Consider the following 24843-nt stretch of genomic DNA (forward strand, 5'->3'; position numbering starts at 1 on the left):
GTGAGGGCGGGGGGAGGCGGCGGGCGCGGGCCCCCCCGTGCCCGGCGGCGGAGCCCGTCCGCCCCGTCGCGGTTCCCCCCGCCGCTCGGCGGGGCGGGAAGATGCGGAGCAAGGGTAGGAAGGAGAGCCTGTCCGATTCCCGCGACCTGGACGGTTCCTACGACCAGCTGACGGGTGAGTGCTGCCCGCCGGGGAAGGTGCAGCAGCCACTCGGGACCGCGGCGTGGGGGCGGCCCCGAGCACCCCGACCCAGGCACCGCGCTTCCAGATCCTCCTGAGCCCCGGCCCCCCTGCCCGCCCCGCTTTGCTGCACGCCTTGCCCGGGGAAGGGATGGGGAGGGAGGGGGGTGGCGGCCGCGATCCTGGCGCTGGAGCAGGGGGACAGTCCCGGGCCCAGGGTGTGCGGATTAGGGTCGGTCCCGGCCGGGCAGAGGTTGCCCCCAGGCAGATTTGAAGGGAAAAGGCCTGGGGGGTGGGACGCTTGGATTGCTTTTGGCCACCTACAAGCTCACCCTCCCTCACCGCTGCTTCCAAGCCCCTCGGGACGGCAGGGTTTGGGGCTGGGGTCTCTCCGCCATGCTTTGGAACCCCTGCTGCACCCTGGGGTGGCACGGCAGCACCTTGGCAGCAGATTCCCCCGGGAATGGAGAGGCTCACCCCACTCAGCACACCTCAGCAGCACCACAGGGCCCGGTGTCCTCTCCACCCATCACCTGGTGACCCCCAGAGCATCTCCAGAGGCGCTCTGCCCCTGGCATGGGGTGGCCGTGGGACAGCGAGGTCAAATATGACCCAGCTGTGACCCTATTGCATTCCCCTACATCCTTTGCCCCAGCAGGGAATTGCCTGGCATCCCACATCCCACCACAACATCCGTGCATCCCTCACACCTGATGCCCCGCTGTCCGGTAGCGAAGCAGCTGGTGACACCTCTCATTCCCCATGCACTCTCCGCGGATCAGGCCAAATCCTGTCGTCCCCTTTCAGAGCCTCGGTCGCAGCAGCTGTGAAACGGGGCAGCAGTTCCCACCTGCCTCCCGGGACCCACGACGGAGCCAAACCTCTCCATAGCCGGTGGGGTTGGGTGGCCTCGTGCCGTGGGCACTGGGATGCACACACAGGCGGCTCCCCTGAGCCCCGATGATGCTTTTCCTGCCACGGTCTGGAGCAGAGTTCAGGCATAGCTCTGGGGTTTTGAGGAGGTGATGGTAGCGGGGCAGGACCCCTGCTCTGCTTTCCTGAGCAGCCCCACACGTGGGGAACGCTGCTTGCTGCCTGCCCAAACGTGCTGCAGGGAAGATATTTTTGAGCTGTGTAGGAACTTGGAACCCACACACAACTTTCGGTTTCTCCGGTAACTTTAAAATGTCCATATGGATTTAAATCAAGCTGAGGTTAAAAATAAATCCCAGTCTCTCCGAGGCTGAGACCTTTTATGCCTGGGCTTACCTCGGAGCCAGCGGGAACCCGGGCAGAGGGGAGCTGTGCCGCTGTGCCAGCCCCTGCCTGTGGGAATGGGGCTGGTGAGAAGCCTCTGGGGAACCAGGCTGGGAATATCTGCCCCATTCCCCAGTGTGGGAAATGGAGTCCCCGGGAGGGCACATCATTCATTTGGCATCACTGTCAGGTCGCTGACCTGCCAGGGCAGAGTCGGCAGGAACGCCAGGTGCCCATGGAGGGAGCTGGTCCTGGCAGCACCGATTTCCCCCACATCAACTGAATGTGCCGAAGCCATCCCTCCCTGTGGAGGGAAAGTTGTTTTTCTCCCAGAAAAAGTGTGGAAGTGATGCAGTCAGGAGGAGAGGGCGTGCCGACTTAGGTCTGGGGATGGTTTAACAGCTCAAGCCCCTGCCCTGCCTGAGCTCTCCCAGTTCCCCTGGGGATGCGGTGAGAAATCCTGCTTGGGGACAAGCATGGGCAGTTCGGGGTGTTCCTGCAGCTTTGGGGACCCCTACCCATCAGGCTCTGGGGGACATCTGCCATGCAAGAGCTCTTAACAGAGAGATGATTTGATGTCAGGTGATGCGACAGCCCCACGGCAGCTCCAGCAATTGCTGGTGTGCACAGGGACAGCAGTCAGTTCTGCTGCCTCCCCATCACTCCTGAAAAACGGGGCTGGGGGTGATGAGACCCCCATCTGTGCATGCCCAGAGAAGGGTTAGCAGTACCCCTTTCCAAAAGAAGGAGAAGGAAGCAGGACCCCCAGCCATGCGCAGGGTAGAAACCCCCCCCGCCTTCCCTGACTGATTTTTAAATTTAAAGAGCTGCTGAAAATGAGGGTTCAGTGACAGCCCCCCCTGCCCCCCATGGCATCTCCAGGGGTGCCTGGCCACCCGGTCCCTGGCCAGAGCAGCTGTTGGGCTGTGTGGGTGCGTGGCACGTGGATGTGTGTGTGAGAGGCGAGACCGCCCGAGTGAATGAAAGCTGCCTGCGTGCTAGCAGTGAGGAGAGCTGTGCCGGGGGAACACGGGCCGGCCACACTGTGGCCAGCTGGGGTGGTCCCTGCCAGCCCCTGGCCCCGCTGCGATGGTGTGGGGTGAAGGCAGGCACCGGCCCTGCCCCACTGCCGGGCCTGGGGCTGAGCGCCCGCTTGGGTTTTAAAGAGAAAGATGTTTCGGTTACGCCCCTAGGAAATTAAACTGGTCCATTTCTGGGGTATTTAGATGACGCTAGCGAGAAATAAAAGCCATCCATAAATTGTATTATTCCTCCAGCCCTCTAATGATATGAGTGATTAGTGTGCAAGCAGAGCCCAGAGCCAGTGTCTCGGGGCTGCTCTGGACATGGCCTTCCGTGTGGGACCAATGGGACCCCCGTGCCGCTTTGCCCTGAGGAGCGCAGGTACCGCATCCGCAGTCCCAAATCCCAGCAGCGCGAGAGGCCAGGGGAGCTTGGAGGTGGCTCTCCCTCCTGCCCGCTGCTCCGCAGCGGTGTGTGGGCAGTGGGGCTGCCCCCGCCCCAGCTGGGGAGCAGGGGAGGGTGGCCTGCGGCCCCATTTCACAAGCCTGTCCCAGTATGCTGTGTCCTGCGAGCGGGACGGCACGCACCATCACGGGGTCAACACCTGGGCTGTTTGGGGTTGTTCATACCTCCTAGCTGCATTTTGGAAGGATGAGGGTTTTACCTCTGGGGCTGTTGGTCCCCAAAAGGGGGTTAGGAGACTCACTTTTCACCCCTGCTTTCTCCCTCCCGCGGTCAGGTTGTGGGGTCTTGAGCAACCGCTTTGCTCCACCCCAAAGGCAGCCGCAGCGTCAGCAGTGGGTGAGCAATTGCTGTAGAGACCATCGGCAGAGCTTTGGGGTCCTCCTGCCTCCTGAGGCACGGCTGCTGGGTGGGGGGGGTCCCTAACACTCAGCACTTTGAGCAGCCCAGCCAGTGAGATGAAAACTGTGGTACCCGTGTACCTGGGTGGGTGGGAGGACACAGGGAGCCAGGCTCTGGTCCCTGCTGGGAGGTAAAACCCAGGAGCTGTGGCCCAGCAACGCGTCTGCCGCAGGCGGGTACCAGGTGATGGGCAGATCTAGGGCTGCGCCAGGGGCTTCTGCTGCTGCTGCTGCCAAACCCAGCAGCTCCATCGTGGCTGCTTGCAGCCCGTGCTCAGCCGGGCTGGAGGAAAATCCCTATGAGTTTGCCCTAGTGTAGGACTTCCACCTGTAAAGGGATAATTTGTTTCCCAGGGTGTGGAGGGAGTGTCAGCGCTGTCCCAAATAACAGTGTGTGTGTGGAGAAAAGCTGGGATCTGCAGCTGGAGGATGGAGTGGTGAGACCGACAGGGTGGGAGTGAGGGCAGGAGGCAGGCAGGGGCCGGCTGGGCGCCCGGCTGCGTGTGTGCGTGGCAGGTTGTGTGCCGTGGCTGCCTGTTGGGGTGGGACTGGGGTGGGAAAAGCTCCTTCTCTTGCCCAGTTGCTTCCTCAAGCAGCACTGGGTGCAAGGGCACCTTGCTCTGCCTGGCCCGCGTGTGATCCATCCCCTCCTAGAAGCAGCCCCGAGGAGGGGTGGCACACACCCATATCCTTTCCCTGGGGAGTCTGGCCCGTGGGAACTGAGCGTGCTGCCCGTCCCCCTACTCCCCCGCTAACCTGCCTCCTCCGTGCTGCTGCTGCTGCCCCACACGACCCCGCTGCTGCCCCATATGACCCCGCTCTGCTTGCCGCTTCTGCTCCTGCTGCCCGGCGGCGAGACTGGGCTGGAAGCTGGGCTGACCCTCGAGCCAGGTCCCCAACCTCCCCAGGAGGCCACCAGTCAGGGCTGGGGGTACAGTGGGGAAAGGGCTCCCACTCGTGCACTGGGGCGGGGGGCTCCCGTGGGGTCCCTTTTGTGCCAAAGCGCCCTGCGCTCGACGGATGCTGCACCTTTCTGGGGTGATGGGAGCATTGCCTGACTCTGCCTCGTCTCTGTCTGCTGTCTCCTTCTCTCTGGCATCTGTACCCCTCTGCCTCTTCCCCCTTTGCTGTCCTGGCTTGTCTGCAGCCCCTCGACGCCGATGAACCCCCTCTCACAGGGTGCTGTGGCCTCTCCTGACTGGAGGCTGAGACCCTGCCGTGGGGAGGTGGGATGCTGCCCTGCACCGACCCCAGGGCAGAGCCGCGTGCGGAGCAGGGGGCACAGGACGATGGCACTGGGTACCACTGCCCACTGGCAGGCTGGATTTTGCAGGTGGAGAGGCCGGAGCTGAGGTTTTGGCAGCTGCTGCTGCATCCCCGCAGGCAGAGGCAGGTCAGAGCCCACAGGGAATTGGTGGCACAGGATTAATTGACAGGAAGTTGGTGGGTTTGGCCGGGGCGGTTGAAACGGCTGATTTCTGCAGATGCTGATGTGTAACTCATGGGCTGTCGCAACTTCGGCCAAGGTGCGCAGCTCCTGCTGCAGGGGGCTGGCGGGGCACCGGCAGGGAGGGCTTTGCTCTTTCGCCAGCTCTGCGTCCGGGCACAGAGAGGGGTTTTTCCCGGAGGCTGGCCGTGTTCAGCCAGAGAAGGTGTCCTGGCTCGGTGGTATTGCTTTCCTACTGTGTGCTGTGCTCGAACCAGTTACCCCCAGAGCTTTGGAAGCCAGGACAGGACGGGGTTTGGGGGGGTGAGCAAAGCTGGTCCCTGGACAGAGCTCTGATTTCCCCCCGGGCCATACTGGGTCTGTATGTCCCGGCTGGAGCTAAGCCTTCGCCCTTGCCTTGCAGCCGGGGCATTGGAGGGTCATGCCAGCCCTGAAGGCCAGGAGAGACCCCGTTAGTGGAGCTCCCCTCCCCCTCCCTCGCTGGCTCTGCTCATTAGTGGTGTTTTCATTAGGAGAAGTGGTTTGGTTTTGTTTAAGCCAAATTGCTGTGCTTGGGAGATGATAAATCCATCTGCTGGCAAATAGCTCTCCCGCCGCCGGGATGGATCCCAGCCCTGGACGTTAATCGTGCTGCAGATGAATGAGCCTCTGGTGAAATGAATCTCCCTGCCGTGCCCTGCCGGGGGGGCTCAACTGGGCGGGCAGCCTCCCAGGCACCATGGTGAGGGGCTCTGGCTTGGGGTGGGGGGATCAAAATCCTCCGCCAAGGGGTTGCGGAGCTCTGGGGGTGGTTATTGCTGAGCAAGTGAACTGCTGGGGCTGGTGCAATCAGCTTCCCTGGGAGCAAAGGGGGAGAGGAGCCCCTTTCCATGGGGCAGGGGATGGGATGGAGGGGATGGAGTGGCCCCACTCTCAGCGATTCCCCACTGAGTGGCTTTGCAACGAGGACATGGCAGCGGGGCTGTGCTGGGCAGGAGGCTCTTATCGGGGTCCTCCCATCCCTGAGCTGCTGTGGCTCTCACTGTTTCTAGTTTTTAAGTAAATTTGCCTTCTGCTTCACATGAAAATGGGTGGTGCAGCCCTCTGGGGAGCAGTGTGAGTACCTCTATTTGGAAATAGAGGGGGCAGGATGGCTGCTGCGTTCAACAGGAGCTGATGGGGATGGGAGCATGGGGGGCTGTCACCTGCGTCTGAATTTGGGTCATCTTGAACGTTTTCTCTCTGGTCTGGACGGGGCGAGTCACCTAGGGACACTCGTGTGCAGGGGCGCTGTACACGTGCCCGTACGTGCCCGTGCTCTTGCAGTGTCGTGCCTCTGCCTGCGCCTGATGGCAGCCCCCAGGGCTCAGCTCCCTCTGGCTCTGGGTGCCTCCAGCCCCATTTTGGCAGGAGCCATCTGGCTTTTGAACGTGTCGGGTAAGGGTCCCTCCTGTTCAGGCAGCTGCCACTCCTCCCAACCCTGGGACAGTGTTAGCATCACTGCTAACCTGGGCTGTACCTGGGACAAGCTGGCGGCTCCGTCCTGGACGGGAGGGAATGGTATGGTGTCTGGCTGACGCACGGAGAGGTCCGACAAGGACCATGCTGCAGCAGCAGCAGTGCCTGTGTGCAGGCAGGGGGGATGCTCAGAGCCCGAAGGGCTGGTGCCAGGCTGGCAGCGGTGGTGGATGGCTTCGCCTGCGGTCCCTCTCCCAGGAGCAGGTCAGAGGCAGTGATGGAGTGACTAATGCTGCAGGCAGGCTGGTGGCATGAATCTGCTGCCCCAGCTCTGCTGTGCAGAGATGGAGGGACTGACTGGACAGGATGGGACCCCCTTGGGCTGTCCTGCTGTCCCCGTGAGCCACCTTCCATGGCAGCAATGTTCCTGCTGGAAGGGGCTCAACAGCGTGAAGCAGAGGGAGGTTTCTTGGCAAGATGCTACCATGAGAGACTGGTGGGACTCTGCCACTGAGCCTCCGTGGGGCAGAAACTGGGACCCTGCTCCTGGCTCCAGGCACTGACTCCTCTTCTCATCACCAAAACCACATATTTGGACACCAAAAAAAAGTGCTTTTTAGGGATGGAGCACTGCTGATGATCTGGCCAGGACCTGAATCACTCGGAATAAGGTTTCTAGGTTTTTTTAACTTGGCCTGGCTGGGGACGCAGGGTGACACTGGCAAATTGGCGCACGTATGGGTCACCCTCAGACCCAGGAGGAGTCGGGAAGGAGCCATCGGCTGCTCTCACCTTTGTACTGCAGTCCATTCAGCCGTGATGGGGCGAAATGAGAGCCAGCCCACTCGCTAACAGGATTAGACAGGCGAGCCACTGCTCCCGGCCCGGCTGGTTAATTGCTTCTTCCTAGATTGAATTTTTAAAAATTGCATTGCTTACAGAAAGCCCCTGAATGGGTTTAAAGGCAATAATCCACCCGGCCCTCCGGCACCACAAGTGTCCCCCTGGGGCTATTTGGCAGTGGGTTGCTGAAGTCCCCAGTGCATCTCCGCGTGTCTCTGGTGTCCCCAGGAGGTGGCTGGCTGGGCTAACTGGCCCTTGGCAGCTCTCGACTTACTCCCAGAGGAAATATGGATGAATTTTTAATGGTGTGATTTACTGAAGCCTCCTGGAGGTGAGGGAGAAGGGAGAGGGTCAAATGCTGGGCTCTGTGCTGCAGCCCGTGTGATGGCTCTGGGTGCACCTGCGTGGGGTCTCAGCTCCCTGAGTGACACTGGCGTGGGGTGGGACAGCTGCTGGTGCCAGGTTTTGGAGTCGCAGCACAGGTTGGTGAATGAGTGCGGGGCTGGGGCTGGGGCTGCGTGCCCAGGGATGCTGTAAGACGCTGCAGTTAGGGCTGATCTCGGCATCCCTTGGGGACACCTCAGCCTTCTCCTGGGTGGTGGGATCTGCCTTTAAGTACCTCCTCCCTGCCGCCCCCCGACTCTCCTTCCACAAGTTGCATCTTCCGAGCCCAGCCCTGCCCTGTGCTGCTCGTGCTGACCGGAGCAAATTTCCCCAGGCGCCCGCCCTCCCCGCTCGCCTCCCCTCCGCTGTGCAAAGTGAGTCACTCCCAGGCACCGGGAATCATTCATGTCATTTCCCCCTTTGCCGCAAAGTCATTAATGCGAGTGGAATAATTTGTTGTGTAATGGAGAGGATCAGCAGGAGCACTGCTCTGGCAGGTGATGCCTGGCCCTGGCTCACCGCTGCCCCGGCCACCGCTGTTCCCAGGAGAGGGCATCTCGGTGGGATCGCCAGCTGGGAGCATCCCAGGTCTTGCTAGGGTTGTGGTCCCACAGCTGCACTGTGCAGGCAGCGCTGCTGTCAGCTCCCCAAGACGTTTTCCCAAAGACCATCAAGTCCTGCCTGGACCCCGGCTGGGTGGGATTGACCTGTTTGTCATGGCCGTGGTGTCTGCTCACCCTGGCGCAGCTCCTCTGAAAGGAGCTCATCTCAACTTCTCCACGGTGACAGGGGCAAGAAGCGTCCCTTGCATTGACCAGGGTATGTGTTGTGGCACCGTGTCCCTGTCATGTGCTGCTCCAGCTTCTCTGAGCTCCCCAAGCCATGGGGTTGCAAGAGCATCCCACTGGCAGCCGAATCCCTCCTGGCTTCTTGCTTCAGAGCTGGGGACCCTCGAGAGCCTCAGTGGGGGTGCAGGCTGTACTCAGGGCCGTGCAGCCCCGAAGCGCAGCTCTGCAACTGCTTGCAGTAAGGTCTCAGCTGGGGGCTGCTGCTGATAGTGAACCCATGCACGGGGTACAAATCCAAGCACGGCCGGGACTCCCTCCCAGGGACCTCGCAGCCTCCCAGGCAGGGCGATGGCTGGAGGGGGCACTCGCTGCCCTCACCCACCCCAGCTCAGGACTGTGGGTGCTGGGAGCCCTCACTCGAGGGATGCTCGCTGTGGTTGTGGGAGATCCGGTCTCTCTGATGCGCGGTGAGAGGGGAGAACGACAGGGAACGGCGCTTTCCTGGTTAAAAGGCATCGTGGGGCTGCCCCCCTGCCCGGGGTTAATTTTTTTTCTCTCCCACTGCGCATTAATTTAAAGATGCTGCAATGGAGAGGGGGAGCCTAAGAGGACTGGGCTGGGAGCAGGAGGATTTAGCGAAGGGCAGGGGTGTGGCAGGGGGCTGCATAGGGGACGGTGCACACCACAAAGCAGGATGGGCAGGAGGGAAGAGGTGGCCGTGCACCCCTCAGGACCGAGCCACGCCAACGTGTCCCAGCTGTGACTGCAGTGGTGCCCGCTGGCTCCCAGCAGCAGCTGGAAAGGGCCGCAGGGTTGAAGCTGGGCATGGGGTGCTGCCGTGCGGCAGCTGGATGGGGACGGGGTTGTGGGCTGCTCACTCGCAGCGTGGCCATGCCCCATGTCCCACCCTTGCCTCTTGCCTTGCGTGGGAAATGGGGCAGAAGTTTCAAACCCAGGCCCGGTGGCCAGGCGTTGTGCCTGGCTCTGTGGGAGGCAGCCAGAGCCCCTCCAGGGTGCCGTGTCCTAGCGAGACCCCCTTGGTGCAGAGGGCTGCCCCCGAGCAGCGTGCGGAGGGGGTAGATGGTGTTTAATATTTCAAAGCAATGCATGGAAAACCTGCTGCTCCCCGGGGCTGCTCTGACACAGCACCTCTGGGAAAGGGCTGGGATTGGGGCCACCCCAGCGGGTGTGAGCTGGAGGAGGGGGCTCTTGGGACTACATCTGTCTGGGCAAAGCAGCCTCTGCCCCCTTCAATCGCCCTCAGACCCAGGGGTCCTGCTTCTGCCCTGGGTCACAGCTCCGGGGCAGGGACGCAGGTCCCGAGGGGCCACGGTGGCTCCCCAGCCCCACGCCACCCTGCGTCTCCCTCGGCGCTGTTTGTTTTCTCAGCCCGCCTTGCTGTAATTACAACCCGCTGTCACTCTCTGGATAATACGTCTTTCCTTTTATCGCTGCTTAATTAAATAACTGTGGGGAAGTGAGGGGCTGGTAACCCCTTGTTTGCCGGCACGAACAACCCAGCGGTGCTGGGAGGTCTCTCGGGGCTGGCAGAGGAACTGGATGGGGAGGGGCTGTGCTCTGGCTCTGGAGGCGCGGCTGAATGCGGGGTACCTGCGTGCCCCTGAGGGGGGTGAAGTGCTGATTTTGTTGTTTGTGGGCACAGCATCACTAGCACGACGCTTCCAGGCCATCCCCGAGGAGGTGCCCTGGCTGCAACCGCTGTGTCTCTTCTCTGTAATTCTCCCCTCGGCTCGGGGCCGTGCCCGCTGCCAGGCTGGGAGGAGCGTGTGGGCGGGGTGCCCGCTGCCAGGCCAGCCACCTCTGCCTGCAATTAGTGGTGCTAATGAACGTCCCCGGCAGCCGCTGCTGGGTCAGTGAGCTCCAGCTGAGAATCTGCCAGGTAGTCCCCCCATGGCGCCGCACGCGTGGGTCCCGCTCCCTGCTCGGCAGAGCATCCTCGGTGGTCCCGTTAGTCCTCAGTGCAGACGTGGGTCCCTCTGCTCTCTTTCCATCCTGCCCTCATCCTTCCTCCATCTTCCCCAGGAAGTCCTAGGTTGGGCACTGGCACCTCCAGGTGCTGCCCCTGTGTCTTGCTCCCCCGGGTGCCCCTTTCTCCCCATCCCAGCCACCCTGCAAGGTGCTGCAGCACTGGGAACGGAGTCTGTTACCATGTCCTGGGGAGCAGGACGTGGCCCTGTTTAAAAATGTGTGGGCAGGGGCGGTGGGAGCGCTCTCCCAGGCACTGCCTGTCCTGTTTTGATGGACTGGGGAAAGGTCCTATCTGACGGGATTTCCATCTCCCCGAGACAAAGCGCTGCACCGAGCTGCGGCAGGGCAGGGGATTGGTGAACGTCCCCAAACTGTTGCCAAGCCCCGAGGTTTGTGTTTGCCTGCGGTAAGGAACCAGGTCTCTTTGCAGATGCCATCCCCTCCCTCGCAGTGCCAGGTTCCCACGGGGACCCATTGCTGGTTGTGCAAGCGGCATTGCCTTCACATCGGTGATGAGATGCACAAAACGTGGCTGGAGTAGACTGGGAAATGGCCCCTGTTTGGGGACTGGCCTCTCGATGCTGTGGGCAGCCCTGCATGTCGGGGGACTGGCTTGGAAACCATCAGTCTGGGGATGGAGGGGTTTTGGGGGGCACTCTGGGGCTGCGTGGTGGGATGCCGTGGGGTCCTTCCTGCCCATGTAGGGGCTGTGTGCAGGCAGGGGAGCGTGGAGTGACCTGCAGGCTGGCGGTGCCTCTCATCCCGGTGTGCTGCCTGTCCTGCTGCCTGCCCTGGATTTGCAGCTCAGGAGTTGCTTCGCACAGATCAAAGCCTGGGGACATCTCTCATTTCCCTTTACCTGGGTCCTGCCTGCCCCCCAACCCGGAGCGCAGCGGGATTTGGAAGTAATCCTCGCGGACGGGATGCTGCTGGCTAATTATAGCCGAGCCTCTCGCTTTGTGGGAACCACGGCGAATTGTCCCTTGAGCCCAGGCAACGACGGTACAAATCTGCTGCTAATTAGACTTTAAAGTCCTCCCGTGAGCTCAGGCGCAGGATGGATATTTGATTATTAACATATTTATTTCTGAGCCTCTCAGCAGGTCCTGCAGTGAGAGGCTGTAGTCTCCCTTTGAGTAATTGCCAGGCCACGTTTATTCCTATCAAGATTGCTTGGGGGCTTCAGGGGAGGAGGGGCTGCTCAGCTCTGTGTGCTCATTTTTGGGGATGTCTTACCAAGGTGTCTGGAAAAGACATCTTGCTGATGCTGGGGAGGTCCTGGGTGGGAGTATGGCCCCCACACTCTGCTCTGTGCCTCCTGCCAGCCCCTCTGCCGGGTGGGATGCTCCTGACCCTCGTGCCCAGGTGGGGAGCCCAGGGGTGTCTTTTCCTGTTCGTTCCTGGGCCCGTTGGCCCCAGGCACTGGGTAGGCAGCGGGGAGGTGTAAGGATAACCCAGAGGTGCAGAGCTGGTGCTGAGCACCGCAGCCCAGCCCAAAGCCGACTGCCATGGCACCCCCGGGGAGAGCATCCCTCCCTCTGCCAGAGGCAGACAAACTGTGATGGAAACTGCCTCTGAAACAACCAAAAATAGCTTTCCTGTCCCCAAAATGTCAATTAAAAAGGTAGACTCTGGGGGCCCCCTCGGGCTGGCAGTGGGCTGAGCGGGTACCCTGGAGATGCTGGGTGGGCAGCCCTGCTGCCCCATGGGGCAGGGAGCACAGGGCAGGGGCAGGGGGGCTGAGCCACACTCCAGGTGCAGGCGGGGAGAGGGTCTGTGCTGGCGTGGGAGGCCGTCAGCCCGGTCGCAGGGCTGCACGGTGTCTTGGGGTGAGGCTGAAGAAAGGTGTGGGGGGGCTGCGGGCTGTCGGAGGGGCTGCACTGACCTTGCGTGTCCCCCCAGCCAGGTTGTCACCCATCCAAGGGTTTCAGGCCAGTGCTGGGGGCTGTTGGCGTGGGGACAGGCGAGGCACCGTGGGTCAGGACCTCAGCCCCATCGCCAGCACCTTGTTGCTGCATCTCCCAGTGTGGGGAGGGTCTGAGCTGGGGAGCGGGGGACAGGCGCCTTGTCGCAGTGCTGGAGTTATTAACAGCTGCAAATACTCTTGGTGCCTTCAAGCTGAGTCTGTTTTGGGGGAGATTCCTGCCATTTGAAGTATGTTTCCACTCCTCGGGATCCCTCGGGTGCCTTATCTCCCTCTCCCAGCCGTGCAGCCGGTGCGTGCCGGAGACCCTGGATAAGCCGTGGTGCTAATGGCTTTTTCCGGGCCGCGTCTGGCTGGGTGATGGAGGGTGCCCCGCTGCCTGGCCCACTGGCAGCCCCTCGCCACCTCCACACGTGGGAGCTGACATCGCATCCCAGCCCGTCCTTGCTGCGTTTCCTCGTCTTACCCCCCCAAGCTGGAGCTGTCGGCGGCTGAGCGAGCCCTGATTGCAAGGAAATTAACCTAGTGCCATCTCACATTTGTCAGAGCCAAACCTGTGTGTGATTGCGCGGATCGTTAATTTGTCGCCATCACCGTGGCTTGGTGCAGAGCTGTGAGCGTGGCAAGGCTGGAGGGGAGCGTGCCAGGAAGCTGGGACATGCAGCAGGATGCCAAGGGCCATGTCTTCCCCTGGAGCAGATTTGGGAGCAGAGCTGGCACCACCTGTGGCCGGGCTGAGGTTTTTCGCAGCCTTGCAGTTCAGGAGATCCCAGTGAGGCTTGGAGTGGGAGCTGGGACAGGCCTGGGGAGACAGGGTGCTGTGCTGGGGATGGAAACCTCAGCCCGTCCCTGTGAAGTGCTTTGGGCACGGAGCAGGGTGGGCATCTGAGGGACAAAAAAAGATTCTGGTTCAGGTTAAGGAGATGCTGATGGCAATATCCCCGCAGCAGGCTGTGCTTTTTGGAGGTCCTGGGGCTGTGCTGCCCCACTGCCCAGTATATCCTGGGCACCCCCAGAGTTGCTGTGCTTTGCAGATCCCAACAAGCTCAGAAATGGCTCCAGGTGCTCCAGGCAGGCTGTGATGTCCTTGCTGCTGTGGTCTCAGTGTGTCAGTCCTGCAACCAGGGCTGTGCTCTCCTCCTGGCTTTTATCCCTTCCCCGTGCCTCAGTTTCCCTGCAGATGTTGATGCTGGTGTGCCCTCCCTTTGCAGGGCACAAAGGGTTTTGGGGTGCACCCCAGGAGCCTGGGCAGGGGACAGTGGAGCCAGTCCCCTCCTGTCTTGTCCACTCCTCCCCGCCACTGCTACCCTGTGTGTGGGAGGGATGAATTATTCACGCCCTGTCAGGGAGGCGTCTGCTGCCGCCTGTGTGATGCCAACGGGGCTGATGTGACACCGAGCGCAGAGAGCTTTTCCGTGTAAATCCCTGAAATATTTAGCAGAACTGACTTAAAAAAGGCAGCCTGGGAGGAGTTAGTACCTTGGTGTAACCTGGAGGGCTGGGGGGGGATCATGGGGGGTTATGGGCACATGGGGGTGGTCCCCATGTGTGCTCTGACCAGATCTTTGCCCCAAACCCACCACCCAAGTTGCTGTTGCATCTGTCTGTCCATCCAGCCACCCACCCACTGGGTCTTTCTGCTTGTCTCTGACGTCGGGCGGTGGGGGTGCCCCTGTCGTTTCCCTGCTTTGCAGGGGGCCTTTGGAGCTAACTGCCAGGTGGGCCATGTCCTGATCCCCAGCTTGGTGCCACCAGAGCCGGGCTGCTGCCCTGTCACCCGCTGCACGCCGACTGCTGGCAAGTTGGTGCTGGGGGACCAGTGCGCGGCATTGGGCCGTGCTCCTTCCTGGCAGCGCCTTTCCCGAGCAGACGGATCACACCACATGCATTTTTTAACAAGACCCATTGGCTGGGAACGAGTCGACCTGTCGCCGCGGGTTTGTGATCAAAGCCAGACATGTCCTGGCAGCCCAGGCAGGAGGATGGCCGTGCACACCACCCCTCTCCATCACACAGCTGATTTACAGGGCACTTGTCCTGGCTGAACAGGCTGGGGATCCAGCAGTGTCACAGGTTGCAGGCGCGTTGCCCCTGCATCCCTGGAGGTACCATGATGGCCAGTGCCCTCCTCCTTGGCATGGTGCGGTCATTCCTGACCCCATCATCTGAGGACGGGGGAAGCCACGATGCAGAGCTGGCGCTGCCGTTGGGCTTCTTGCACCCCAAACTTGCCTACTTGCCCTACACCCCAAAATTGCACCTGCCTGCTACTGGGAGTCAGAGCGAGCTGGGTTTGCTGGCAGCCGGGGTGAGGTGGGAATGGGTTTGTGCTTGTCCTGGGATGTGTTTTGGGCCAGGCTGATAAGTGAGAAAGAGGAGGTAAGGGAGGCAGGGAGCATGCCTGGCCCTGGATGGGGAGGTGCGTGGAGCCAGCTGGCTGTGCCACGGCGGGGCTGCCCTGCGAGGCAGCCTGGGCGGCCGGCAGCTCTCCCGTGGCCTTCACGAGCTCGCCTTCCATGGATGCGCTCTGCGCCCCGGCAAGGTGGGGGCCATGTGCTGCCCCATGCTCTGTACATCCCGGGGCCGAGCCCCAGGGTGCATGGCTGAAGGCAGCGCAGCCTCATGGTCAGAGTGCACGGCTGCTCCCAGGCTGCCTGCCCTTCTCTGAGCCTTCCTCCCACCTCCTTCTTTGGTTTGCTCCTGTCCCCCTTGCCTCCTCGCCCCATGGGTGTGCTGTGTGTTTCCCTCTGCCAGCACCAGCCAAGCCCCAGGGCTGCGCTTCACCGTGACAGCACATCCCATGTCAGAGCTGCTGCAAATCCTGCCTGCTAATAGCTATGCAAATTACCTCATTAGCTGGCTTACTTATTTGCTCCGGCATCATGTTTTCAGCACTTCCTCGAGTTCCGGGGACTGTGGATCCCCAGGGCTGGCGGGAGGCAGGAGCAGCAGCGGGACCTGCACACAGGGCTAGCTGCACTGAGCCTGCCTCTGTGGATGGCAGGGGCCTTTGGCTCCAGCAGAACCGCTCACCACCTCAACCCAACGTGATGTGTCTGGGACCAGGGACTCACATGGCTCCTGTGGTCCCTGCTGTTGGGATGTCCCCCTCCTTGGCGTGCCCTGGCTCTGGGGTGAGTCTTGCTGAGCCCTCCCTCCAGCCAGGAGCTGCCCCATTCCCCCCCAGGCAGCCATGGGTCTGGCACTGCTGGGTTGTGTGTGCCCTCCATCCCCCCAAAAAGGTGACCGCTGGATTTAGGTGACAAAAGAACAGAGAGTCTGCCCAGTGGACTTGAGTGGTGGCTTGAGGCTTGGCACAAGGCTGCAGGATGCTCTGCATCCTTCCCACCCTGATTGCCCTTCTTCATTAACGGAAATTTGCCTCCTTTCAACCCCAATTGCCCTTCCTCCTTGAGGGAGATGTTGGCAGATGCTGTTGCAGGGGTCTGCCCTCTGCTAGCTCTAGGATGACCCCAGAGAGCCCCCAGATGCCCTGGCTGGGGTGGCCCTGGGTTAGAATCTTGCTCTGGTCCTGTCCCTGGGGCATGTGGCCCAGGCTGAAGCACTTTGAAGCCCGGACACCATCCAGGGCTGGCACAGGAGGAACAGCCCCTGTGCACCAGCTCGGTGTGATGCCCCTCAGGGATGTCTGGGGCAGGATGTCCCTGCCCACGCTGGGTGTGCATGTCTCCTCGATGCATTTTCCAGGGGTGTTCACATGCCCACAACATCCGTGACAGTGGGACAGGCTTTGCACAGACACCAGGAGACCCACATACAAATGCTGATGCTGAAGACCTTGATCCAGCCACCCCGTGGAATTGTCTGCACTATGCCGAGACTCCAGCAAGCGTTACGTCTGTTTCCTCACTTCCGTTTATCTTTTATTTTTCCCTTTCTCTTCGTAGCTGCGCTAATGAATGTTTCATGGCCAGGAACCAGCGTGAATTCCCATGGCTGCTCCCTGCCCACAGCGCTCCTGCGGCAAGTACCAGCCCAGATGTCTGTGGCTTAGGAGGGATGTGTCTGCCAAGAAGCCCTCCCAGGAGGAGAGGGCCTCGGCAGGGAAGAAAGCAATGCCTCTGGTGTGGACAGCTGTGTCCTGTCCCCACTCCTTGGCGATGCTGTCACTGTCCCTTCAGCCTGCAAGGGACAGCCGGCTGAGTGTAGTGGCCATGCACAGATGGCCTTTGTGGTTCCTGTGCATCCTTCCACACGTGTGCACAACCTTGCCCAGGTGGCCACACTCGTCTGCGCACTCCGGCACCACCACACGTGTCCCCTCCTGTCCCGCATGTGCCACCAGCCACCACTGCCCTCCAACTGAGCCCTGTCCCTGGCTTACCTCCCCTGGCCCTGCTGCTTCACTGTGCGGGGGGCTCCTCTCAGCCTCAGGCGGCAGCAGCGGCGCCGTGGGGCACACGGAGTGTGGAGTGGGGCCGTGGCACCGCACAGGTGCTGTGTGGGCTGCCCTGGGCTCCCGTGCATCCAAGCTGGAGGTGTCCCAGCACAGCCCCCAAACCTGCAGGCGGGGATTGGGGTCAGAGAAGCGAGGGACGATGTCGGTCTCCAGTCTCCCTGAATTTGCTATTTATACCCTGCAGCGAGGAGCTGGGCTGGTCCCCAGCGCAGGCTTGGGCACTGGGAGGTGGATTTCTGCTGGATTCCTGTGTGTAGTGCCCAGGGAGAGGTGGCTTGGTGACAGAGTGGCTTTGCTGCCCTTTTGTAAGGGCCCCTGGTGCCAGCCTGGGGATCCTGTGCTTGGAGGGAGCCCTGGGATGGGGACAAGCCAGGTTGTGTCTCTCCGCAATGCACCGTCCTTGCGAAACACCTGCTGTGAGCTGCTGGGTGCAGGGGGAGAGGATGGTCCCCGATCTCCACGAGCTTCTGTCTTGGCGTTGGTGCGTTCTGTTGGCCTCTTTCTCTGGAGAGCCAAGGGCCAGCCTGGAGGGGCGATGCTCCTGTGGAAATCACTGTCCAGTTCTGGACTGGTTGTAGCACCTTGGGATGCTGGTGGACAGCCGAGCCTGGAATCTGGGGCAGGTGACATCGGTGCTGGGCTCTTCTCTCCCACCGTGTCCCTGCAGGCTGACGTGGGGTGGTATACACATAGTGATGTGGGGGCATGAGCTCCCCTGTCCCCCATGGACAGCACTCGCATCTCCCACCTGCCCGGGCCACGCATGGAGCCACCTTCCTGGCCAGATGGGATCAGCTCACCAGGAGCAGGATGGTGGTTTTGGGATGGATCTGCACATTTTGTTTGCTGTCACGTCCTGCGGGCTCTGGCACCCTCCTGTGGCTGTTCTGCCACCTCTCCTGTATCCCGCGGGCTTTCGGGATGCTGCGGCCGCCTGGGGCCGGGTCGTGCTGGCCCCGCGGTGACGCGGCGTAGCCGGGTGTCTCCCAGCGTGGGGGGAGCTCCGCGCTCGCAGGATTTGGCCTCGTGTCACTCAGCTCACAGGACCCGATCGTTGCAAAAAAAAGGTCCCAGCCTGTTTGTGTCGTGGGTTTGAGCCGAGAATGGGTCTCCCGGATACCACAAATCAGGACAAGGGTCCTCAACCCCTCACCTGTGCCTGGGAGGTGGCCAGAGGGGACTGGGCACCACTGGGAGCCCAGATTTCTGAGCTTTTCACTGTGGGCAGATGGCCTACAGGGGGTAGGTTCAGTCGAGGTGTTGCATTCACAGACTGGCCCTGCCAGCGTGCCTCAGCGTCTGCTGCTCTGCCTTGGCTGGCCTGGGCTGTCCCCTACCTCCTGCAGGACCCCTGGCCCTTGCAGCCCTTCCTTGGCCCGGGTTTTGCGGGTGCGTTATTGTAGGGTTGCCAGCCCTCGCTGTGCTGTGTGTTGTACCTTGCTGTAGGGTCTCCCCAAACCTGGCTCAGCGCTGCCACAACCGGTGCAGCATCCCCTGGTGCCTGTCCCACCCTCACCCCAGGCTGTTGTCTGCCATGGTGTGGGGCCTCTCTGTTAGGGGGCTGCCCCTAGCCAGCAAAGCAGACAGGGAGGGCTTGGTTTGAAGGGGATGGCCCTTCTTTTGGGGAGCAGGGGGTGAGGTTGCCCCATACCAACCCCTGCAGGGGCTCCTGCCCCCTCATTTGGGGCTCCTTGTTGAGGCGCTGGTAGAGACTGGGCAGTCTGACTGTTCCTGGCTGGATCAGCCTGCATCCCCTTTCCCATCCCTGAGGGAGCAGATGCTGTACTTTCCATCATGTCTCTTTTTCTTTGCTTCCTCCCCCATTAATAAGAGATGAAGCTTATGAGATAATAGAGCCTGGATGGATGCAGAGCCAAGAGATCTTGCTGGTGTGGGATGTGGATGTGATGTGGAGAGGGAACTGCAGCTGGGAAAATGGGACTTGGGAAAGGGATGTGGTCACTGATCTGCACAGAGCATCTTGGGCTGGCTCTGGGAGCAGGGAAATCCCACTGCTGCCACGCGCCAGACTTCTGGCTGTGACACACTGTGCAAGCCAGCAACTCGCTGCCAGGCTGAGCTTTGGAGCGAGCAGCTCTCAGCCCGGGCGGTCTGGGAGTCTGACTCTTCTTCCTCCCGTCCTTGTGCTGATCCTCAGCTCTTCCCCTGCGTGGAGCCCAAGGGAGTGGGAGCAGATGCCCAGGGATGCAGGACACTCACAGTGCTGGAGGGCTGATGCCAGAGGATGCGGGATGCTCACAGTGCCGGAGGGCTGGTGCCTGAGGATGCAGGATGCTCGCAGTGCTGGTGCCACAGGGATGCAGGACGCTCACAGCGCTGGATGGTTGATGTCTGGGGATGCAGGACACTCGCTGCACTGGTCGGCTGGAGCAGATGGTTGGTGCCCAGGGATACAAGATGCTCACAGCGCTTGATAGTGGAAGTGGAGGGCTGATGCCCGAGGATGCAGGATGCTCTCGGCGCTGGCTACCCTCCGGAAGGAGCATCCTTCCCTGCTCTTGGAGAGAGGCGGCCCTGGGATGCAGCAGTGCCTTATTGGTCAGCGGGACCTGTGGAGTCTGCGGGTTGCCATAACAACCTGCCTCTGGTTCCCGGCCAGCCGGGGCGTGAAGTGCCGGGTCGAGCTGGTGGCAAGGGGCGGACCAGGAGCCAGGGGCAAACCGGGGCTCTGCCAGCCAGGGAGAGCTGCCTGGCACGGCTGGGCTCCCCGGCCCCGAGCATCCCTCCGCCGATACTCCCCACCTCTCCCTGCAACTTTGCTGCACGAAGGGGGCTGGGGGGCGAGTACGGCGCTTGTGTGTGTGTGTGTGGGGGGGCACCCCACTCCCTCACGGAGCTTGTGGTCAGCTTTTGTGAGCCTAAGCCCTGGGAAGGGCATCGCCGCCGGCCCCCTCCGGATCACAGCCAGCCTGCACAGGAGCATCCCGGCACAAAACTTCCCGGCTGGCTGCCTGCAGCCTGTGAGCGGGGCCTGGCGGCTGCCGCGCTGCCCGTGCCCTCTCCGCCTGCCTGGACCTGCTGCCCATGCCTGCGGGCTCGCTCCAGGCAAGGAAGGCTCTGTCCTCCCCCTGGGCATCGCCTGCTGCTCGGAGGAGCTGGGGGGCTGTTTGTCGCCTGGGACGGGGTGCGACGGGGTCCCTCCCCAGCGCTGGGAGCTGGAGCCATGAGCCACTGCCAGCAGCGCTGCAAGAGGCAGCTGGGCCGGGTGATCCGCTTCTTCTACCAGTTTGTCACTGGGACCCTCTCCCAAGGTAGGTGCCACCCTGGGGGGGGGCTCTGTTCTGTCGGAGGGGGTTTCTGTCTGGTAGGCTCTGTGGGGTTATTTGGGGGAGGGGGGAGGGGAATGCTGTTTGGGTGCTGAGTGGTACGGAGCAATTCAGCCCCAGGCTGAGGTGTTGCACTGGGGTCTGTGTGGGGCAAAGCTGAGGATGCTCATGGGAGGCAACAAGAGCCCCTGAAAGTCCCCCGTGGACCTGGGATGAGGGAAATGTTTTATTTGGGAAGGGTACTGGTGCAGTAAGAAAAGAGCTGTTGAAAGAAATCACAGCAGGTCTGATCCTTCCCTGCTGTGCCAGGTGTCCACTGTCTGCACGGCCAGGGCTGCGTCCTCTGGGCCGGAGAAGCCCTGGGTGTGCTGGTGGGCTGGGGCAGGGACACACCCTGGTGCCTACATCCTCCCATGCTCATATCCTGGGATGCTGCCTGGTCCTGGGGACAGAGCTGCATGCTATGTGCTCCTGGTTCGCTCTTATGGCCATGACAGGATTTGCATCCCCCTGTCAGCCCTTGGTCAGCCCAGTCAGCTGGCCAGGACCCCCTGTCTTGGGCGTGAGCCCAGAGCCACCTCCTGGCCTCAATGGTCACATCTCCGTGAGGTCATCATGTGCCTGTGCACGCTGGGACCCTGAGTGCTCAGCTCCTGCCTCTGTCCCTCTGCCCCCCCGACAGGGGTGAGTTGCCTTCCCCACTGGGGGCCGCACTGGGGGCCCCACTGGGGTCTCCCAGGCTGCTCCTCCGGGCCACAATGGTGCTGGGGAGGGATGTGCTTTGCTGGGAACACGGGAAAGGCCTTGTTGGGCCAACGTGGCAGCACCACGCCTTGGAGGGGGGCTGGAACTTGCACCGCCTTTGCTGGGGCACAGCCTGCCAGGAAAAACCCTCCCAGGCTCTGTCCCCTCCTTGCCCAGGGGAGCCCCTGGTCTCCCCAGCCTGTGCCTATCCCTGGGGCCAGGGGATGGCGGGGGCATCCTGGGGATGCTCTTGGCACAGCGCTGGGGGCTGGGACGCAAGAGCAGTATCTGCCCTGCAAGCCGTGTCCAGCCGCCGTGCCACCTCCCTGCCCACGGGGACCCAAGCCCTGCGATGGAGGGTCTGTGTGAAACCCTCCTTGCCGGCATTTCCCAGCACTTTGCAGGCTGTTCAGGGCACAACATGGTGATAGGGGAACAGGTGCCAGGGTAAGCATGGGCCTGGCTGAGCGGTGTGCGAGGCTCTAGAGGCTGGGTGTGCCCGCAAACTGCACTGGGTCCATCCCTGCTGGTTGGCTCCATCGGGCACTGGCCAACCAGCCCGGAGCGGAGGGGGCAGAGGATGAGTTAGCTTGAGTCCAGCCCTGGGTGCAAGGGGCAGAGCTGCAGGTGATGGAGCTGAGTGGGAAGGGGACCTCGGGGTGCTCCCATCCCCACCGCTTGCAAGGACGTCCTGTAGGTCCTTGTTCTGGGTTTTCAGCTAGGCACTATGGGGCTGGGTCTGTAGCGGGTGTCCTGCTGGGACCAGGTCTCTGGGCGGGCCATGCGTGGTGCCAAGTGGCCCCAAGGGCTTGGCCCTGTCCTGTCCCCGCAGCGCTGCTGGAGTGTGCAGGGTGGCAGTGCTGCGTGGAGCTGGGATGGATGCGGAGGACTGGCAGTGGGGCACTGGCTGCTGCTGCTCACCCTCTTTTCCATGTCCTCCAGAGCTGGGAGAAGCTGAAGTGGGGTGAAACCGAAAGCCGCACAGGTCTGTTCCCCCTCAAAGGCTCGGAGCTTGGGGCTGGGAGCGGGATGTGGGGCTTGCAGAGCCTTCTCCCCTCTGCAGCATCCCCTCCTCCCCAGCCACTGCTCTGGTCCTTGTCGCACATGGGTCACCCAGATGCTGTCCCCCCTCCAGCCTCTATCCTCCCCAATCGGCTCCTTTTGGGGCACAATGAGCCCCTCTGCTCTCCTTGCAGAGGTGAAGGAGGTCCCACAAAGCTCACCACAGGGCCAGGCGGGCCCCAAGTTGGGGTAGCCTCCCGGCTGAGTGCCCTGGGGAGCTGGCCAAGGACGGGTCGCCAATGGGGGGAAAGAGAAATGATTCAATCAATTAAGCAGATTAAAACTGTGACTTCACCTCCCAAAAATAGCGTTTTGCCAATATTTTAATGTGCTTATTAATAATCTGCTCGCGCTCTGATTAGCAGCGAGGTAATAAGGGATCAGCTGTAACCTAAATTTAACTCTCCCTAATGGATGACGGCCCCGAGAACCAAAAAAAAAAGGAGCGGCTCCTATCCATCAGGCTGGCCCCCTCGGCTGGTCGGCAGCACCCAAGGGACCTGGGCAGCTGTGCCCAGCTGTGCCCAGGGTCCATTGCCTCTGCTGCAGCCCAGCTGGTCCCATGGCACGTTTCGGGGGGTAGTGCCCTAGCACCTGGTAGCACTGGGCTGGGAGTACCCTAGGATTAGCCACAGAGGTGGCTCCCAAGGAGGGCAGAGCCTGGCTGTGGTCAGGATGTGAGGTCCCCTCCCGAAGAGGCAGGTCCCTTGGTGATGGGAGATAGTGGTCCTGCTCCCTCCCTATCTCCTCCAGCGGGGGACAGTCCCCTATGCCCAGTTGCCGGCAGTGCTGGGAGGATGGGGATAGGCACCAGCCACCTGGCTACCTCATGGCTCTGGACGTTGCCCTGTGCATGCCCATGGCACGCTATGTGCATGGAGCTGCTTTCTGGACAAGAAGCCCCGCTCCCGGGCTCTTCTCTTTGTACGCAGCGGATGGCTGGTGGGGTGGTTCTTTTTAGCCAAGTTGCCAGGTGCAGTGCTGGCAGCACTGAGGAGCCAGGGCTAGGGTGGCCGGGCAGGGGACACTTCATGGCTGTTATTGTCACAGTCCAGAGTGGGACAGGTGCCATGGACTCGGTGCCAGCCTGGGCTGCCCGTCCCGGATGCCTGGGTTCTGTGCCCTGAAAAGCTCCTCACCCCACCTTACCCCAGGTGGCCATGTCCCCTGGCTGTAGCTGCAGGGATGGGACATCTTGTATGCACAGAAGTGTCAGGGTGAAACACGTAGGTCTAGCATCTTCCCCAGCGACGTGTCCCATGGGGTGGCCCACAGGGCAAGCGTGGTCCAGGGAGTGGAGCTGTCTTAGGCATGGGTGCAGCCAATCCCATGGGGTTTGGGGTCTGCCGGTGAGTGTGCCAAAATTCACAGTGGCACTGCCCGAGTGCCCTCGGCGTTGCAGAGCAGGAACCAGGCCAACTGGGCTCTGGCTCCAAGCTGAGAAAACGGGAGGCTGATCCCGGGCATCGCCAGGGAGGTGCTGTGCTGGGGCGCAGGGGACAAAATGCCAGCATCTCACTGCCAGACCCAGCTCTCCAGGCCAGCCGGGCTGCGGAGACACCTTCCTTCAAAACCTCATGTCTGGAGCAAGGACAGGCGCAGGCATCCCAGTGGAGATCCTGGCATTTGCCAATCCTGGGCTGCAGCGTCGCTCCCTGGGGAGCCCAGTTTCCAGGACTCCCAGCTCCTCCTGCAAGGTGGCAGCGAGGGGCTGAGCCCTGAGGGCCCTGGGGTCACTGATGAGCTCAGAGCGGCTGTCAGGCTGCAGTGATGCCTTGCTGGCCCTGTGGCAGGGAGAGTCAGCCACATGTGTAGCGAGCCTCATCTGTTCTCTGCCCCCTGCTTCCTTCTCCTGGCTGATGGTGCCACTCTCCCCCCGGGCTGGGAGGGTTATTTTTAACTGTTTGCCATGTGCTGCTTGAGCACAATTAAGGTAATTGGTTTGGGAGTCTGGCTCTCACACGCTGCTCCCAATTACCTGCCTGCCTGCCCGCACGGCCCCCCGCCTCCCTGCCCGCCGTGGCCGGTTCCTCTGGCGGGGGGACGGCTGGGACAGGGGTGCCCCAGATAGCACAGCGGGGCTGGGCGGGGGGCGTGAGCGGGCACAGGGGATGGAGCCATGGAGAGGACATCCCTGCACAACGACAGCCTGCTCTATGCCTCCCTGATTGCCATCCTCCTCCTCATCTCCTATTGGTTCACCACCCGCTGCTTCAAAATCATCAGCGGCATCGAAGGTACGGGGTTGGGGACATGGGGTAACAGGGTGACACTGGCCCGTCCTGTCACCTTCCACAAGCCAGGTGGCGAGGCAAGCTGGGCTCTTGGTGTGGGAGAAGTGCATTGGGGACCCCTCTCTCTGCCTCTCTGGGGCACCTCAATCTCCTCCTCAGTCACTTTATTTTTTTCTCCTGGCCCTTGTCCTGCTCCACTGTGTGACAGCAGCTGGTGGCAGTCACAGCTGAGCGATGGCGATGCCCAGGGCTGCTCCAGGGGCACCCGTCTCTGCTGTGCTGCCAGTGTCCAGGTACCGCTGCCACTTTGCGGGGTGGGGATGTGGATGGGCTCCCTGGTGCCTTCCGCTCTGTGGGGGGTGCCTGGTGCCAAAGCTGGGGCTTCAACCTGCATTTTGGGGCTCTCAGTCCCTTTGGGCATGACCTACATGTTTGCTCCTCAGTTGGTGTGTTGGGGAGCTCTGGGATATGGTGGGGGTCCCGGGGGTCTCTCCAAGCCTTGCTACAGTGGGATGTGTGTCCTGAGGACTTTGCAGGGTGAGACTGCCATGGCAAGGAGCAGGGCAGGAGCGGTGGCACCGGCGCTGCGTGTCTGGGACGTGCAGGACCTCTCCTGCCCGGGGCATGTGTTTCTCTCTGCAGGGCTCAGCCAGGGCCTCGTGGTTCTTCCCACGGCATCACTAAATGCTGGCTGGCTGCAGGGGCAAGGAGCCACCCCTGGGAGCGATGTCCCTTGATGGGGTGGAGGGCAAAGCCCTGTCTCACTTCTGGTGGGGTGCGTATGTTTTGAATGGTCCTTTGAGCATCCCTTACCGGCAGCTGTGGGTCTGGCTCCATGGGTGAAGCCCCATGTGTTGTCCCATGTGTCTGGACTCGGGGCAAGTCCAGATGGAGGAACATCCCCTGGGGACCTGGGTGAGCCGAGGGGGTGATCCCCTAAAACACTCCCCAGCCCATTGGG

At 61.8% G+C, this 24843-nt stretch overlaps 1 protein-coding gene across 4 annotated transcripts in view; it reads left to right on the plus strand.

Moving 5' to 3' along the window:
* KCNIP2 (potassium voltage-gated channel interacting protein 2) overlaps positions 1 to 24843 on the plus strand; it is a 44502-nt gene continuing 19659 nt past the window's right edge. For all 4 annotated transcript variants that reach the window (XM_086752394.1, XM_086752395.1, XM_086752396.1 and 1 more), the window contains exon 1: positions 1 to 174. In XM_086752394.1, the coding sequence (XP_086608520.1) occupies positions 102 to 174 (73 nt within the window). In that variant the 5' untranslated portion in view covers positions 1 to 101. The remainder of the gene's footprint in view (positions 175 to 24843) is intronic.

Source organism: Chlamydotis macqueenii, chromosome 7 (assembly GCF_036417535.1).
Source record: "Chlamydotis macqueenii isolate bChlMac1 chromosome 7, bChlMac1.mat, whole genome shotgun sequence".
NCBI lineage: Eukaryota > Metazoa > Chordata > Aves > Otidiformes > Otididae > Chlamydotis > Chlamydotis macqueenii.